This window comes from Musca autumnalis, unplaced genomic scaffold, assembly GCF_047663935.1.
Source record: "Musca autumnalis isolate F117 unplaced genomic scaffold, ASM4766393v1 scaffold_1, whole genome shotgun sequence".
NCBI lineage: Eukaryota > Metazoa > Arthropoda > Insecta > Diptera > Muscidae > Musca > Musca autumnalis.
In genome coordinates, this window is record NW_027411644.1 from 86,265,324 (window position 1) to 86,283,803 (window position 18,480).

The following is an 18,480-nucleotide window of genomic DNA, read 5'->3' on the forward strand; positions in this document are numbered from 1 at the left end:
ATTCGACTTGCCCGGACTATTGATACGCCAGCCCCATGTAATGAGATCTGGATTTGAAAACTCCAGCATTATCAGTATGAAAAGCTTTTTGGTCACCGTAGAAGGGGGAACCCATGCTTATAACACCTTTCAGAAAGATATCTAAGATATGGAGACAGCAGTAAGCTTAGCTCCCTCCCACAGTTCTCGAAGGACATAAACAGCTTCAAGAAGAAAAATTCACAAAATATTCAAAGCCATTGTAAAGGAAGCCGCTGCCAAACTGTCGTTCTCCCTGATTCACCTTCACAGAAACAATGATGCTCTTCGGATCAGACTAGCAATCAATAACTGTCGCTGATTTCCGCTCGAGGTAAGCTTTGTCAATGATCATTTGGGTATCATCTGGGCTGGACTGTGGAGTTGTAAATTCTAGTTCATTTGAAGGATCGCTCATTTCGCTTTTTCGACTGAACTAGTTCTGTAATCTAATTCATAGCTCACTATATAGATCAATAGAATCGCTCAAATGGACTAGTTCGTTCATTAACTAAACAGTTCTATAGGCCTGAAATAAGGTTTTAAGATTTTAACATCCCTTCCTATGAACTTCGGATGTCGTTTTTCCTAAGGAACTGGTGTGGTGGTGAAAAATCCCTCAATATAGTTAAGCTCTTTTGACTGAACTAGTTTACTAATGTAGTTCATAATAGTTCAGGATAGTTCAAATGAACTAGTTCGTTCATGAACTAAACAACTCTACCGGTCTGGCGTAAGGGATTTTTCGCCCTTGCCCTTATGCTTCGGAGGTCACTTTTACTAAGAAGAAGCTCGCTTTCTCAGTACTGGTATTTTCTCCTTGGCCTTCTGATCATGGAAGAAGGTCGATGCATTGCCTGTTCGAGAAGTCAACACCTTCTTGCATGAAGGCTGTTAAATTTGGTTCGACTTCTCACATGAAGATTTTTCCTCGTTCAAATGATCTAGTTCGTTCAATAACTAAACAATTCTAGCGGCCTCAAATAAGTTTTTTTTTTTATTTTTACATCCCTTACTATTAACTTAGCATGTAATTTTTCCTAAGGAGCAGGCCTAGTGTTGAAAAAATCCCTCAATATAGTTAAGCTCTTTTGACTGAACTAGTTTACTAATGTAGTTCATAGCTCACTATCAAATTCAATTAAATAGGATAGTTCAAATGAACTAGTTCGTTCATGAACTAAACAACTCTACCGGTCTGGCGTAAGGGATTTTTCGCCCTTGCCCTTATGCTTCGGAGGTCACTTTTACTAAGAAAAAGCTCGCTTTCTCAGTACTGGTATTTTCTCCTTGGCCTTCTGATCATGGAAGAAGGTCGATGGATTGCCTGTTCGAAAAGTCATAACCTTCTTGAATGAATGCTGTTAAATTTGGTTCGACTTCTCACATGAGGATTATTCATCGTTCAAACGATCTAGTTCGTTCATTAAATAAACAATTCTACCGGCATGAAATAAGTTTTTTTTTAATTTTTACATCCCTTTCTATGAACTTAGCATGTAATTTTTCCTAAGGAGCAGGCCTAGTGTTGAAAAGATCCCTAAATATAGTTAAGCTCTTTTGACTGAACTAGTTCACTAATATAGTTCATAGCTCACTATCTAATTCAATTATATAGGATAGTTCATATGAACTAGTTCGTTCATGAACTAAACAACTCTACCGGTCTGGCGTAAGGGATTTTTCGCCCTTGCCCTTATGCTTCGGAGGTTACTTTTACTAAGGAGAAGCTCTCTTTCTTAGTACTGGGCTTTTCTCCTTGGCGTTCTGATCATGGAAGAAGGTCGATGGATTGCCTGTTCGAGAAGTCATCGCCTTCTTGAATGAAGGCTGTTAAATTTGGTTCGACTTCTCACATATAGATTGTTTCTCAAGCTGACCTTATTTCCTTACAGCCAGTGAACTTACATACTGTCCAATCTGTCCTTAAGCTTTACCCTGCCTTTCGGGTAAGCGTCGGCTGTAAAAACAGACCCCTCCGCAAATTGTCCACCTTAACAGATCTCGCATGGTTTTGGTGCAAATGGACTAGTTTGTTCATTAACTAAACAGTTCTACCGGCCTGAAATAAGGTTTTAAGATTTTTACATCCCTTCCTATGAACTTCGGATGTCGTTTTTCTCACGGATTTGGTCTAGTGGTAAAAAGATCCCTCAAAACATTTAAGCTCTTTTGACTGAACTAGTTTACTAATGTAGTTCATAGCTCACAATCTCATTCAATTAAATAGGATAGTTCAAATGAACTAGTTCGTTCATGAACTAAACAATTCTACCGGTCTGGCGTAAGGGATTTTTCGCTGTCTCAGTACTGGGCTTTTCTCCTTGACTTTCTGATCATGGAAGAAGGTCGATGGATTGCCTGTTCGAAAAGTCATTACCTTCTTGAATGAATGCTGTTAAATTTGGTTCGACTTCTCACATGAAGATTATTCATCGTTCAAACGATCTAGTTCGTTCATTAACTGAACAATTCTACCAGCATGAAATAAGTTTTTTTTTTTTAATTTTTACATCCCTTTCTATGAACTTAGCATGTAATTTTTCCTAAGGAGCAGGCCTAGTGTTGAACAGATCCCTAAATATAGTTAAGCTCTTTTGACTGAACTAGTTCACTAATGTAGTTCATAGCTCACTATCTAATTCAATTATATAGGATAGTTCATATGAACTAGTTCGTTCATGAAATAAACAACTCTACCGGTCTGGCGTAAGGAATTTTTCGTCCTTGCCCTTGTGCTTCGGAGGTCACTTTTACTAAGGAGAAGCTCGCTGAAGGTCGATGGATTGCATGTTCGAGAAGTCATCGCCTTCTTGAATGACGGCTGACCTTATTTCTTGACAGACCTTATTTCCTTACAACCTGTGAACTTACTTACAGTCCAGTCTGTCCTTAAGCTGTCCGTAAGCGTCGGCTTTAAATACAGACCCCTTCGCCAATTGTCCAGCTTTACAGATCTCGCTTGGTTTTGGGGAAATTCTTTTAGTCTTCTTCTTACCTTTCGGGTTTGACTTCGACTTCGCAACAGAAAAAGACTTCTGTATTTTGCTTCGGGCTGCAGATTTTGCTTGTCGCAGACTCCATAGACGCTTTGGCTTAAGTGGTTCTAGGTACTAGGAGGAATATCTTATCCAACTGAATCAGCGTCTTTTTGTGTGAAGGCTGTGAGCCTTCGGAGGACCGAATACGCTTTACAGTATTGGGCAGTTGAATTTGGTTCTTCTTCTGCCTGCAAACGGACTGTCATTCAGCTTCACTCTTGCCTTTTGGTTAAGGTCGGCTTTCGAAACAGACCACTTTTTAGCCTACTTCTGACCTTTTGGGGTTAAGTTCGGCCATCGCAACAGAGACAGACTCCAGCATTTTGCTTAGAGGCGGATGTTTTGTCTGCTTCGCTTTCTTGCTTGTCGTTGCAGCCTCCTTAAAGGCTTTAAGCGGTAGGAATATATTATCAAGCTGAAGCAGTATCATCTTGAACGAAGACTGTGAGCATTAGGAGGAACGAACACCCTTAACAGTTTGAGACTGTTGAATTTGGTTCGAGTTCTCAGATGACGATTGTTTCCCAGCCCAACCTCCTTAACTTTCTTACAGCTTGTGGACGTGCCTACAACCGACTGTCCTTCAGCTTCACTCTTGCCATTTGTATTAAGAAATAGACCCTTCCGCCAATTATTCACCAATACGGATCTCTCTCGATTTTGGGGTAAGTTCTTTGGCCTTCTTCGTAACTTTCGGCTTTGATTTCGGCTTCGGAACAGAAATAGACTCCACAATTTTGCTTGGACCAGATTGTGTGGCTTGTGCCGTTCCAGGGTCTGGAAGGATAAATCTTATCCACCTGAACCATTCTCTTTTTGGAAGCAGACTTTGGACCTTAGGAGGAACGAAAACGCTTCACAGTTTCAGGCTCTTGAATTTGGTTCGAGTTCTCAGATGACGATTGTTTCTCAGGCAGTCCAAGCACCTTAACTTCCTTACACCTTGTGGAAGAGCCTACAACCGGCTGTCCTTCAGCTTCACTCTTGCCATTTGGGTTAAGAAATAGACCCCTCCGCCAAGTATTCACCTACACGAATCTCTCTCGGTTTTGGAGTAAGTTTCGGCTTTAATTTCGCCGTCGGAACAGAAACAGACTCCACCATTTTGCTTGGACCAGAATGTGTGGCTTGTTGCCGTTCCAGGGTCTGGAAGGATAAATCTTATCCACCTGAACCATTCTCTTCCTTGGACACAGACTTTGGACGATTTTTTCTCAGGCAGCCCAAGCACAATAACTTCCTTACAGCTTGTGGACGAGCCTACAACCGACTGTACTTCCTTCAGCTTCTGTTTTTGGGGTTAAGAAACAGACGGGTTTAGAAAGAAACGTCTTCGCAAATTGTTCACCTTTTCGGATCTTGCTCTTTTTCTTACCTTTCGGCTTCGGATCTGAAACAGCATTAGCCTTTGTTTCATCGACTTTCTAGCTCATGGTCGCATCCTCCTTAGATTCTTTGGCTTGAACCGTTTCATATTATATTAGGAAGATCTTATTCACCTGAAGCTCGCGATGAGGCACTTTACTTCAAACTTTCTCATAAACCTGAGTATGGTTCTGATGACCTACTCTTTGGCCTTCTTCATATTTTTCGGGTTTTAGTTCGGTTTCGTAACAGAAACAGTTTCCACCATTTTGCTTGAAGCAGTCGGTTTGGTCTTACTTGATCGTCGTCGCAATCTCCTTAGAGCGTTTGATTCGAGCAGTTTCCGGTCCTGGAAGGAAGATCTCATCCATTTGCTTTCGATTAAAGAAACCACCTTCTTTGGCCTTCTTCTTCCCTTTCGGGTTTGATTTCGGCGTCGAATCCTTAGATTATTTGGCTTGAACGGTTTCATATTGTATTAGGAAGATCTTATTCACTTGAAGCTCTCGGAGAGGCACTTTACTTCAAACTTTCTCATAAACCTGAGATTGTTTCTGATTAGGAAGACCTCCTATATGGCCTTCTTTTCATTTTTCGGGGTTTTTTCGTTTTCGGAACAGAAACAGGCTCCAAAATTTTGCTTGAAGCAGCCGGTTTTTTCTATTCAACTTTCTTGCTCGTCGTCGCAGTCTCCTTAGAACGTTTGGATCGAGCGGTTCCCGGTCCTGGAAGGAAGATCTCTTCAACTTGCTTTCGATTAATGAAACCTTCTTCTTTGGCCTTCTTCTTACCTTTCGGGTTTGAGTTTGGCTTCGAATCCTTAGATTCTTTGGCTTGAGCGGTTTCACGTTGTTCTATAAGGAAGATCTTATTCACCTGAAGCGCGAGTAGAGGCACTTAAGAAAAAATTCTTTCAAACTTTTCCATGAACCTGAGTTTGCTTCTGATCAAGAAGACCTCCCTCTCTAGGCTTCGGAACAGAAACAGTATCCAACACTTAGCTTGGAACATCAGGTTGATTTCTTGCTCGTCTCCGCAGTCCCTTTAGAGCGTTGGAATCGATCGGTTTGCCTCTGAAGAAGAAGTCCTTCTTCTCAATGGGCAAATTCGGGTCGCTTCCCACGAATTTACGAAGATACAGCACTTTTGTAAAACTTGGTAACTCTAACTTCTTTGACATTTCGGTGCATAGAGGCATTGGTTGCTGTTGGATCCCTTCACCAATTGTTCAACTTTACGGACCTGCCTCGGTTTTGGTGTAAGTTTCCTGACCTTCTTACCTTTCAGGTTCGATTTCAGCTTAGGAAGAGAAACAGACTCGGTTTTGCCTCTTCTAATTTCTTGCTCGACATCGTACCTCCGCAGAGGCTTTGGCTGGAGTGGTTTCAGGTTTTGAATGAAGATTTTACCCATCTGCAGCTTGTGTCGCGGCGTGGGTATAATCATGAACATGGGTTTGCTTCTGATCAAAAAGACCTAGTTGCAACATGTGCTCTGCTGATATATCCTCGTTCTGCTCTTCTGCCAGTTGTACATCTAAGTTCATAATTCTGTGTACAACATTAACCTCATCTTCCTTAATTAAATTGGCGGGGATCACCGTGGTGTCCAGTTCATCGTCGGTCAATGTCAGATTAAGTAGCATGTCCTCTGGGAATATATCCTGGTTCTGCTCTTCGGAAGCAAGCATTAACTGCTTTACTTCTCTAAACTATACTCGATAGTCTTGAGCGACTTTTGTAGGTCGTCTCCTCCCAAAGTGTCAGTACTCTCAGTCGAAAACAAGTTTGCAACATTCTTGGCTGTGGAATTGGCCAGGGAGATTTCCAGGTTGTCAAGTATGCTAGGTGCCAATGCATCCACAACTAATTCAGCCGAGCCACAAACACTTGACGATACGAAGACAAATGGCTTGTGGTCAGATCAATGCTTGCTTCTTTGGTATTTGTATCCTTTGGCTGTTGCTTGAGTCTCCGTAGATACTCCATCAGCAGTCAGTGAATCTGGTTTCCAAGGCATCCATACCTGATTTAGATCGTTTGATCGTTTGTGGTCACACCAACACTGGCCTCCGGTACTGAATTATTTAGATCCTGCACAGTAACTTTTTTCATTTTACCAGACTTTCCCATCATAATTGTTTGTTTTGGGGAATCTACCGTACCACAGTACCAGCACAGTACGTTTCGAAGGCATTTCTAATTGGCATCTGTAGAAAAAACAAATTCATTAAAATAAGGAGTAGGAAAAAATCTGTTGTATTGTCATGTTTTAAAGGCAATCACATGTCGCTGGTATCCTGTGGGTATAGGCAAGATGTTGCTAAGTGAAGTGTATGCTCGTTCGCCAGCACACTGTAGTTGTTTAGCATCATCTGTTGTTGTTGCTGTCATATTAACTGTAGCTTAGCTATGAATAATAAACCCTCCATCAATGGTCGCCGCCTGTATAATCCCACATGGAAAACACAGGCACATCTGAGCATCAATTAAAAAACATCCTCTAAGCGGTTACATTTCATTTGACCAAAACTGAAGAGCTAGGGATTTATGCTTCATGCCAACAAAAAATTTTTTCCTTTTGCAACCAACATACATGGGAGTCCTTTGTATTCTCTCCCGCTCCCTCCTCTTACTACTCTATGATTGCTATGTGTCTATTGCACATTAAGTGCTCAAACAAACAATAGATGGCTGACTGGATGGATGCATGAATGCACTTAACAAACCATGGACTAGCATTCAAAGTGAACATACCAGCATATGGTCGTAGGAGAATGTTAAAGAACTCGTATGGCTGTATGTGTGTGCATGTATCTATGTGGTGGTTGTATGTCAATTCAATTTCAACTGTTTCCTGGTGGTAAGACCAGTACAACCTTAGTTGTCTGCCTGATACCTCTCCTGTTAGCAACCATCCATTGACTAACCATATAGACTGCATGTCTGGTTTGTTGTGTGTGAGTGAGTGTCTTTTTTACAGCATAGGAAACCAACAAAGGATGTTGGAAAAAAATAAGGAAATTAAATGTTTCTTAGCCACATTAAGAAAGGCCTTGTTAATCATTAAATTTGCAACACTTTTAATGGGCAAATGGATCATTGTGGTTTACCAGGAATCAGAGTAATGGAAGAGGTTTCTTTGAAGGTTTGCGTATATGGCCAGGATAAATAAATGTAGCTGCTTCGATGGGATTTAACAGCAGATCTACTGGAGTTAGTTGAGTAGATTTCCTGAAAGCGTCTATAGAAGCACCCTTTTTTTCAGAAATGGTCTATGGAAGCACCCTTTCTTTCAGAAATGGCCTATGGAAGCACCCTTTCTTTCAGAAATGGTCTATGGAAGCACCCTTTCTTTCAGAAATGGTCTATGGAAGCACCCTTTCTTTCAGAAATGGTCTATGGAAGCACCCTTTCTTTCAGAAATGGCCTATGGAAGCACCCTTTCTTTCAGAAATGGTCTATAGAAGCACCCTTTCGTTGAGAAAGGGTCTACAGAAGCGCCCTTTCTTTCAGAAAAGGGTCTATAGACTCTAGTCAGAGACTTTGCTCTGGCTTTAGTCAGAGACTTTGCTCTGACTCTAGTCAGAGACTTTGCTTTCTTTGAGAAAGGGTCTAAAGGAGAAAAGCTCTATAGAAAGACTCTTTCTTTGGGAAAGGGTCTATAGAAGCACCCTTTCTTTGCGAGAGGGTCTATAGAAGCACCCTTTCTTTGCGAGACGGTCTATAGAAGCACCCTTTCTTTGAGAAAGTGTCTACAGAAGCACCCTTTCTTTGAGAAAGGGTCTTTAGAAGCACCCCTGCTTTGAGAAAGGGTCTATAGAAGCACCCTTTCTTTCAGAAAGTGTTTATAGAAGTACCCTTTTTTTAGAAAGGGTGTATAGAAGCAACCTTTCTTTCAGAAAGGGTGTATACAAGCACCCTTTCTTTGAGAAAGGGTCTATAGAAGCACCCTTTCTTTGAGAAAGGGTCTATAGAAGCACCCTTTCTTTGAGAAAGGGTCCATAGAAGCACCCTTTCTTTGAGAAAGGGTCTATACAAGCACCCTTTCCTGGAGAAAAGGTCTATACAAGCCCCTTTCTTGGATAAAGGATCTATAGAAGAACCCTTTCTTTGAGAAAGGGTCTATACAAGCACCCTTTCCTGGAGAAAGGGTCTATACAAGCACCCTTTCTTGGAGAAAGGGTCTATAGAAGCACCCTTTCTTTGAGAAAGGGTCTCTAGAAGCACCCTTTCTTGGAGAAAGGGTCTATAGAAGCACCCTTTCTTTGAGAAAGGGTCTCTAGAAGCACCCTTTCTTGGAGAAAGGGTCTATAGAAGCACCCTTTCTTGGAGAAAGAGTCTATTGAAACACCCTTTCATTGAGAAACTATCTATAGAAGCACCCTTTCATTGAGAAAGGGTCTATAGAAGCACCCTTTCTCTGAGAAAGGGTATATGGAAGCACCCTTTCTTTGAGAAAGGGTCTATGGAAGCACCCTTTCTTTGAGAAAGGGCCAATAGAAGCACCCTTTCTTTGAGAAAAGCTCTATAGAAACACTCTTTCTTTGAGAAAGAGTCTATAGAAGCACCCTTTCTTTGAGAAAGAGTCTATAGAAGCACTCTTCTTTGAGAAAGTGTTTTTAGAAACACCCTTTCTTTGAGAAAGGGTCTTTAGAAGCACCCTTTCTTTGAGAAAGAGTCTATAGAAGCACTCTTCTTTGAGAAAGTGTTTTTAGAAACACCCTTTCTTTGAGAAAGGGTCTTTAGAAGCACCCTTTCTTTTAGAAACAGTCTATGGAAGCACACTTTCTTTGAGAAAGACTCAATAGAAGCACCCTTTCTTTGAGAAAAGCTCTATAGAAACACTCTTTCTTTGAGAAAGGGTCTATAGAAGCACGCGTTCTTTGAGAAAGTTTCTATAGAAACACGCTTTCTTTGAGAAAGTGTCTATAGAACCACCCTTTCTTTTTATAGAAGCACCCTTTCTTCGAGAGAGGGTCTATAGAAGCACCCTTTCTTTGGGAAAAGGTCTATAGAAGCAGCTTTTCTTTGAGAAAGGGTCTATAGAAGCACCCTTTTTTTGAGAAAGGGTCTATAGAAACACCTTTCCTTCAGAAAGTGTCTATAGAAACACCTTTCCTTCAGAAAGTGTCTATAGAAGCACACTTTCTATCAGAAAGCGTCAAAAGAGGCACCCTTTCTTTGAGAAGGGGTGTATAGAAGCACTCTTTCTTTGAGGAAGGGTCTATAGAAGCACCCTTTCTTTGAGAAAGGGTCTATAGAAGCACCCTTTCATTGAGAAAAGGCCTATAGATGAACCCTTTCATTGAAAAGGGGTCTATAGAAGCATCCTTTCTTTGAGAAAGGGTCTATAGAAGCATCCTTTCTTTGAGAAAGGGTCTATAGAAGCACCATTTCTTTCAGAAAGGGTCTATAGAAGCACCCTTCATTGAGAAAAGGCCTATAGATGCACCCTTTCATTAAGAGGGGTCTATAGAAGCATCCTTTCTTTGAAAAAGGGTCTATAGAAGCACCCTTTCTCTCAGAAAGGGTGTATAGAAGGACCCTTTATTGTAGAAAGGGTCTAGAGAAGCACCCCTTCTTCAAGAAAGGGTCTTTAGAAGCACCCCTTCTTCCAGAAAGGGTCTATACAAGCACCCTTTCTTTAAGAAAGGGTCTACAGAAGCACCCTTTTGTTTTAGAAAGGCTCTATAGGAGCACCCCTTTGTTTTAGAAAGGCTCTATAAGGTCCATTGAAGCATCCTTTCTTTGAGAAAGGGTCTATAAAAGCACCATTTCTTTGAGAAAGGGTCTATAGAAGCACCCTTTCTTTGAGAAAGGGTCTTTTTTTGGGAGAGGGTCTATAGAAGCACCCTTTCTTGCAGAAAGGATCTATAGAAGCGCCCTTTCTTCCAGAAAGGGTCTATAAAAGCAACCTTTCTTTTAGAAAAGATTTATAGAAGCACCCTTTCTTGAAGAAAAGGGTCTATAGAAGCACACTTTCTTTGAGAAAAAGGTTTACAGAAACACCCTTTCTTGTAGAAAAAGGTCTATACAAACACCCTTTCGTAGAGAAAAAGGTCTATACACGCACCCTTTCTATGAGAAAGGGTCTACAGAAGCACCCTTTCTTTCAGAAAGACTCTATAGGAGCACCCTTTCTATAAGAAAGGGTCTACAGAAGCACCCTTTCATTCAGAAAGGCTCTATAGGAGCACCCTTTTTATGAGAAAGTGTCGACAGAAGCACCCTTTCTTTCAGATAGTGTCGACAGAAGCACCGTTTCTTTCAGAAAGGCTCTATAGGAGCACCCTTTCTATGAGAAAATTTCTACAGAATCACCCTTTCTTTCTTTCTTTGAGAAAGGGTCTTTAGAAGCAGCCTTTTTTCAAAAAGGGTGTATAGAAGCACCCTTTGTATAGAAGCACCAATTGAGAAACGGTCTTTCTTTGAGGAAGGGTCTATAGAAGCACCCTTTCTTTGAGAAAGGGTCTATAGAAGCACCCTTTCTTTGAGAAAGGGTCTATAGAAGCACCCTTTCTTTGAGAAAGGGTCTATAGAAGCACCCTTTCTTTGAGAAAGGGTCTATAGAAGCACCCTTTCTTTGAGAAAGGGTCTATAGAAGCACACTTTCTTTGAGAAAGGGTCTATAGAAGCACCCTTTCTTTGAGAAAGGTTCTATAGAAGCACCCTTTCTTTGAGAAAGGGTCTATAGGAGCACCCTTTCTTTGAGAAAGGGTCTATAGAAGCACCCTTTCTTTGAGAAAGGGTCCATAGAAGCACCCTTTCTCTCAGAAATGGGTCTATAGAAGCAACCTTTCTTTCATAATAGGGTCTATAGAAGCACCCTTTCTTTGAGAAAGGGTCCATAGAAGCACCCTTTCTTTCAGAAATGGGTCTATAGAAGCAACCTTTCTTTCATAATAGGGTCTATAGAAGCACCCTTTCTTTCAGAAACCATAAAACAATGTCCTTAAGTTATTTTTAATACTGAATATTAAAAAGGATTTTTCTACATTTTTAATTATCCTTCTGTGTGTCATGTGTGTTGTGCCAAAAGGACAACGGGTCTTTACCTCTTTGTCATCGATATACCCAATATTTAGATTGAAATTTCAATTTTTCAATTGGCATTATTTGACAATTTGCCAAAAGTTTAATTAAAGTTCAAGCGTCAATTGAATTCTAACGTGACACCCACATAACATTCGCACACAAACACACACACACTCACACATAAAAATTCTTAAGAACTATTTCATCGTTAAAAATGCCCGTATAACCCAAAACCCAAACTAAACCACTATCAAAAATTATCAATGCTACCTGCCCCTGCCTCTGCCCCTGCCCCGACTGTTCTGATCCCAAAAACTAGTTTTTCCATTTTCTTTACCAACAACACAAGATATGAAGAAAAACAACAACTACTACCATATCACAAAAAGTGAATCTAAGGAGGCTCAATAAACTGGCAACTGCATAAATTCTAACCCGCAAAAAAGAAGAGCCGGTAAACAGACGCTCTTGTTGCATGGTCACATATGTGAAGGACGAGGAAGTATTATTTTCGTTCTTCTTTTTCCCCTAAAAGAAAAGCAACAATATATGCATGGCCATAGAATGCATTGGGACTTCAAATGTTAGCACAAGAGACCATTACACTTTAGCCCTAGGCATAAAAATGGTACCGGCAAAAAAACAGAGAACTTTCCAAAGAAGTGAAGAAAAAATATTGAAATCATTTTGCTTGCAGGAAACGGAATGCCCTGCAGATAAATTGTGTTGTATTATACGCGTCCATACCCGTTCGTATGTGTATGTGTGTGTGCTTGAATGGTCGGTCCTTTAGGGAATTTGCCAAACAACATACCGGAAGGTAGATACTAATAACAACAACGAGAACAACAACATTATGAACAACTAGAACATCTCCACTAGGTGGTGTGAATGGATATGCCTTAGAACAACAGATCACCGGTGGTGTGATATACACCGAACAAAAATGAAAAACACAGAGGGACATAGCATCAGCTACCTATACATACAAAGGACATTTGTTGGATTCTTTGCCTAACGGCATATGTAAAATTAAAGCAGACAAATTCTGAAATTTTTCGAAAACAAAGAACTAGTCGGAAGCAAATTACAAGCAGTTCGGTTTAAAACTTGTAGCTAATGTTCTCAAAATACCGAAAATCGGGAAGTATCTTTATATGGATGGTGCTATACCAAAACATGGACTCACGTTGACAATTTTTGGTGGAGAAGTTTCGAGACTGCAGGGAACTTCAAATGTTAACTTACGGCTAGTTTGGTTTAAAATTGTAGCTTACTTACTTACTTAGCTGGCCCATTCCAGAACATTTGTTCCATAGACCGAACTAAGAAAAGATCTCCAATTCTCTCTGTTTAGTGCTTCGCTTTCTGTCATCTCTTCATCCACTTGTTTACGCCATCTATTCTTTGGGCTGCCAATTCTGCGTGCACCGCCAAGCGGGTTCATCATCGCTCATTCTTATGATATGGCCTAGCCAACGCAATCGCTGCATCTCGATACGTTTAACAATATTGATGTCGTTGTATAGCAGATACAGCTCGTGGTTCATGCGACGTCGATATTCATCGTCAACGCAGATTGGTTCGTAGATCTTTCAAAGAATTTTTCTCTCAAACACGACAAGCACTGCCTTATCTGCTTGTGCAAGTACCCAGGCTTCGGAACCATCTATCAGCACGGATAGTATCAGTATTTTGTAAAGCGTTATTTTTGTTTGGCGAGTTGTGGCTTTCTTTTTGAAGTGCTTACTTAACCCAAAGTAGCATCTGTTGGCCAATACAATTCTTCTTTTTATTTCATAACTGATGTCGTTTGTTGTGTTTACGGCGTTGCCGAGGTATACGAAGTCTTTTACTACCTCAAAATTATAGGAGCGAACTTCAACAGTTGGTCCGATCTCAATGGACGCATTGCGTGTCGACACCATCAGCTTGGTCTCTCACCTTCTTCCGCCAGACAAACTTTTGCAGATTCTCCTTCGATCTTCATAAAGGTATCGGTTACTTATTTTACTGATGTCTATGTCATCAGCATAAGCAAGTAACATGTGGCTATTGGTGTAGATTGTGCCACTTCTTTTGACGTTTGCCCCTCGTATAACCTTTTCTAGCAGGATGTTGAAAAGATCACACGAAAGGCTGTTTCCTTGCCTGAAACCTATTTTGGTACAAAACTCTTCGGAAAGGTTCTTTCCTATTTTAACTGAAGATCATGTGTCAGTTAGAGTCCTTTGAACGTAGCTGGCTGTCGAAGGCTTCTTTATAATCGACAAAAAGGTGGTAGGTGTCGATATGCATCTCCTAGGTCTTCTCCAGGATTTGTCGCAGGGTAAATATCTGGTCAATGGTGGACTTGCCAGGTCTAATGCTGCATTGCTATGGTTCAATTATTGTAGGCGATAGGGAGAAGACTTATGTCCCTATATATATATAATTGTTCCACAAACATCCCATACGGGACAGGGGAGACTTCTCTCATCTCAATGAGTGCACCCCGATTCATATTAGCTCAATGATAAGGGACCTAATGTTTATTGTCGAGTCCGAACGGCGTGTCCTAAGACACCACTTGCAGAGAAGTTTTACATGTCTGAAATACTCAGGAAATGTCGCCAGCATTACTGAGGGGTATTTTGCCACAGTTGAATTTTTTGAAGTTGCCTGGCCGGTGAATTGGACCCACGACCTTTAGTGTGCAAGGCGGGTGTGCATACCATTGCACCACGGTGGCACCAATGCCCCTATAGTTGGAGCATAACGTCTTATCTCCTTTCTAATGGACTGAACACAGGATGCCCAGGGTATAATCGTCGGGTACTCGTTCTTCCTGCCAGATGGTGCTAACTAGCTGATGAATACACCTTATCCGCGTGTCGCCCCCGGGTTTAAACAGCTCGGCTGGTATGTTATCAGCTCCAGCTGCCTTATTATCTGTAATATCTGTATCAGTTACCAGATTACCTTGCGACCACACAAATAGTTGATGACCCAGCGTTTCAGACAACGATGGAGGGTAGTGTTCTCGATATCCTCGAACAGCCTAGCCTGGCTGACCGTATCAAACGCTTTGGTCAGATCCAATGCTACCATCACTGTTCTGTGACATGGTTTGTCCTGGTTGAGTCCTCGTCCAATATATGTGGAAATGGCGTGCAGTGCTTCAAGAAGAGTGTTTTCCACCGGGCTGATTCGTGCTGTTGTGGTACTGTGCTGCTTCCGGAACCCGTGTTGATGATCTGTAACTGGTTAACACGTTCTGATGCTGGGGAGGAGTAATGCCTCGAGTATCTTTGCTACTGGTGATAGAAGTGAAATCGGCCTGTACGACTCACCTTTACTGGCATCTTTGCCAGGCGGGACCACCCTGCCCATCTTCCAGGCATCGGGAACTATAAGGGTGGCTAGCGATAAGTTGAGGACCTTACTTAAATACTCGACTCCTGGGTCATCCAGCTGTTTTAGCATCACCATAGAAATTCCGTCAGGTCCGCTTTGGTTGACTTTGCGCCTCGGATAACATCTGCAACATCATCCATCGTAAATTCTGGCGGTTCTTCTTCGGCTGGAAGAGATCGCAAAGGACGCAAAACACTTCTCTTCGCCCGTTTGCTATCGGGGTGCTCGATAAATTGTCGCCAGAAATAGCCAGCGCACCTCTTCGGATCTGTCACAGCCACGCCGTTAAACGTGACAGATGTCCGATCGTCTCTCCTACCAGGGTTCGATAGCGCCTTAACCGTTGTCCACAATTTATTACAGCCGGCTCCAATGTTGCAGCACTTCAAATGTTCTAGCCACTTTTTCCGCTTGTGTTCGCTGACTAATCTATTGACTTCCATTGTCAGTTTCCTGACTCTGGGGTCGTTAGGGTTCGTACGGCGAAGCTCATCACGCTCAATCCCGTCGCCTCTGCTGGGAAATTGGGTCTTATTTCAGGTATTCGACCAGCAGGGATAAAGCGAGCGGCTGCAGCAGTGATGATGTCTCGGAACTTCCTCTCTGCTACCCGAACATCAGTGGGACTGGGCAGTTCTCTGAAGCGTTGATTAGTGAACTCTCCGAAACCTTGCCAATCCGCTTTTCCTTGATTAATGAAAGTGCGGCGTTCAGAGGTTATGAAGTCTGGTGGTCTGTTTATGGAGATGAGGATTGGGAGATGGTCCGACCCAAGGGAAATGACGGGTTGCCATGTCACGTCATTCGTCAGACCAGGTGACACGATGGATATGTCAGGCGAACTGTGACATTCTCCTCTAATCCTGGTGGGTGCGTCCTCGTTCGAAGTGCATAATGTGGAGCTATATATTTGCTCAGCCAGATCTGTACCTCTCTGGTCATTCCCTAGATCTGAATGCCATAACTCGTGATGTTCATTGAAATCCCCTAGGACCAGCCGGTTATCACCTCGCAACCGAGGCCTGATGTTAGGCAAATAACGCGGGCCACAGTTATTGACCGGCGGGATATACACATTCAGCAGTTCTATCTCGGCGGATCCACACCTTACCGCTACACTTTACCGCATATTGGAGCAGCACGAGGCAACATAAACCCTGTCGTAATACTCCCTAAGGTAGGTGAGGCCTGAACAGTTCCTGAAATGCACCCATCCTTGGCACCCGTTGCATCTCATTGACACCGACCTATGGTGGATGAGACGTTGACAAACGGACCAGAACCATGGCCCGGGGTTACTCTCAATCCCGGCACGGACCAAAAAATCCGGAGCAGGCATTCCGGGACATGCCGCTCCCAAAATAAAAATAAAGACGAACACGAACAAGTAGTTGCTGAGGTGACGGCCCCTGGCCGAGAAGATGGTTCCTCGGGTCAATCCGGTACATAGAACCGGCCGTCGTGGGATTCCTTGGTGGAGGTCTCTGGTATCCAAATACTGATTTTGCGACTGTTTGCATGGAGTGGGTAATGTTTTGCCATTGTCCTGATATGTTATCGGGACGAGAAGTGCTTTGAATAAGCAGTTGGGCCAGTTGGGTGGAATATGCTGTTGCTATCTGTTGTGTTTGCAGCCTATCGATGTCCAACTTCCGCGTTGTGTCTGTTCGTACTTTATTTGCAACTTTTAGACGGGTACGTACCTTTGCTGCAACAAGGTAGTGGTTCGAATCAATGTTTGCGCTTCGGAACGATCTGAGACAGCCAGGTGGTCTCATGAATATCGAGATGATTAAATCTGGTACTGCTAACTACCATGTTTTTTGCCGCTGCAAAGTGTATGTATCACTGTGGAGACTGAATTTTCCGACTATTGGGCCAAAGATATTCTCCTTTTAAATTTTGGCATTAAAATCGCCTAGAATAATTTTAATGTCAGGGGCAGGGTAACGGTCATATGTTTCTTCTAAGCGCTCATAAAATATATCTTTGGTCAGTTCGTCCTTGTCTTCTGTGGGAGCATGAGCGCAAATAAAGCTGATGTTGAGGAATTTAGCTTTAATCCGATTTGCAGCAAGTCCTTCATTCACTGGGGTGAAGCTGGAGACCAGATGTTTAAACCTCCGACCAACTACAAATCCGCAACCAAACTCATGCTTTGTGCCATGGCAGCTATAATACATTGCGTCGCCTTTAGGTGTTGTTGTGACGCCTTTCCCGTTCCATCGTATTTCCTGTATGACAGTAATGTCGGCCTTGTACTTTTCAAGTACATCTGCCAATGCGTAAACTGCGCCTTCTCTATACAGAGTGCAAACATTCCAGGTGCAGATTCGCAGATCATGGTCCTTAAAACGTTTGCGGGGTTCGTGAACTTTAGAGGGGGTTGTTTTTCTTTTCTTTCGTTTTCATAGCAGGCTGTTTTTTTCTAGGGGTGGGTTACTAACCCGACGCCCAAACCCAAGTTTTTAACGTTCTTATGGGTTAACGCGCGGCACATGTTTGCTCACCACCTTTAACGGGTGTTAAAGGCAGTTCCCCAGGTGACCCCACGGGGAGGTCAGTGTCCACTTGAGATGAAAGAGGTACCAAGATAAATCCTGGGCTTTGCCATGTTAAAGCCGGCCAGGACCGTTCCTTGGTATCCTCCATCCACTACGTCACCCTTAAAATTGTAGCTAAAATCCTCAAAACACCGAAAATAGGGAGGTACCCTTATATGGGCTCTATACGAAACATCGACCTATATTGACAATTTTTAGTGTTTTTAGAAGTTTTTGGAACCTCAAACGTCAAATAACTATAGTTCGTTCAACAAATATAGCTAAACCCCGCAAAACACCTATTATATTGGGGATATATAGAAACATGGGCATATGTTGACAATTTTTGCTTGAGAAGTATTGTAGCCGCTAGGAACCTCAAAAGTTTTCTATGATAATGAAGACCTTTTTATTTTCTAAGAGAAGTTCTGCTGGTCTTCTGTAGGAAACCTACAAACCTCCTAAAGGATGTTTAAATAATATTTTATGTGTCTTTATTCGAAGAAGAAAAAACAGCAGATTCCAGTAAATTTCAAATTTTATAGGAGGTCTTATAAACAACATAGACTAACATTCCCCTTTCCCTTTCCCTCTCCTTCTCTTTACAGGTTGCCTTGTGTGACAATTTGGAGTTACCATTTCGTGATGAGTCGTTCGATGCTGTTCTATCCATAGCTGTGGTACATCATTTTGCTACGACAGAGCGAAGGATTAATGCTCTACGTGAATTGGCCAGAATCCTGCGAATTGGTGGTCGGGTGGTGATAACAGTGTGGGCCTTGGAACAACGACATCGTCGTTTTGAGTCACAAGATGTGCTAATACCATGGCAACCGCCTAAAAATCGTAACTTCAACTATTCCGATGAAGAAGATGATGAAGACTTCCTACCACCCTATCATGCCTATACGGAAGATTCAACAAATTCCAGTCGTTCGGCAGGAGATGGTGATAGTTCCAGTTTGTCTTCCTCATCGCCGGGTGAATCGTGTTATAGTTTTGTAAGGCGGGCCATACAGGTAAGTTCGGTGGCGTGTGTCGGGGAGATTAAGTAGACGGAAGAGTTAACAATTTGTATTT

General features: G+C 42.2%; 1 protein-coding gene across 1 annotated transcript in view; it reads left to right on the forward strand.

Moving 5' to 3' along the window:
- Positions 1 to 18,480, forward strand: part of LOC141402476 (uncharacterized) — a 248,602-nt gene that overhangs the window by 224,028 nt on the left and 6,094 nt on the right. The window contains exon 4 of the mRNA XM_073983929.1: positions 18,009 to 18,419. Coding sequence (XP_073840030.1) covers positions 18,009 to 18,419 — 411 coding nt within the window. The remainder of the gene's footprint in view (positions 1 to 18,008; positions 18,420 to 18,480) is intronic.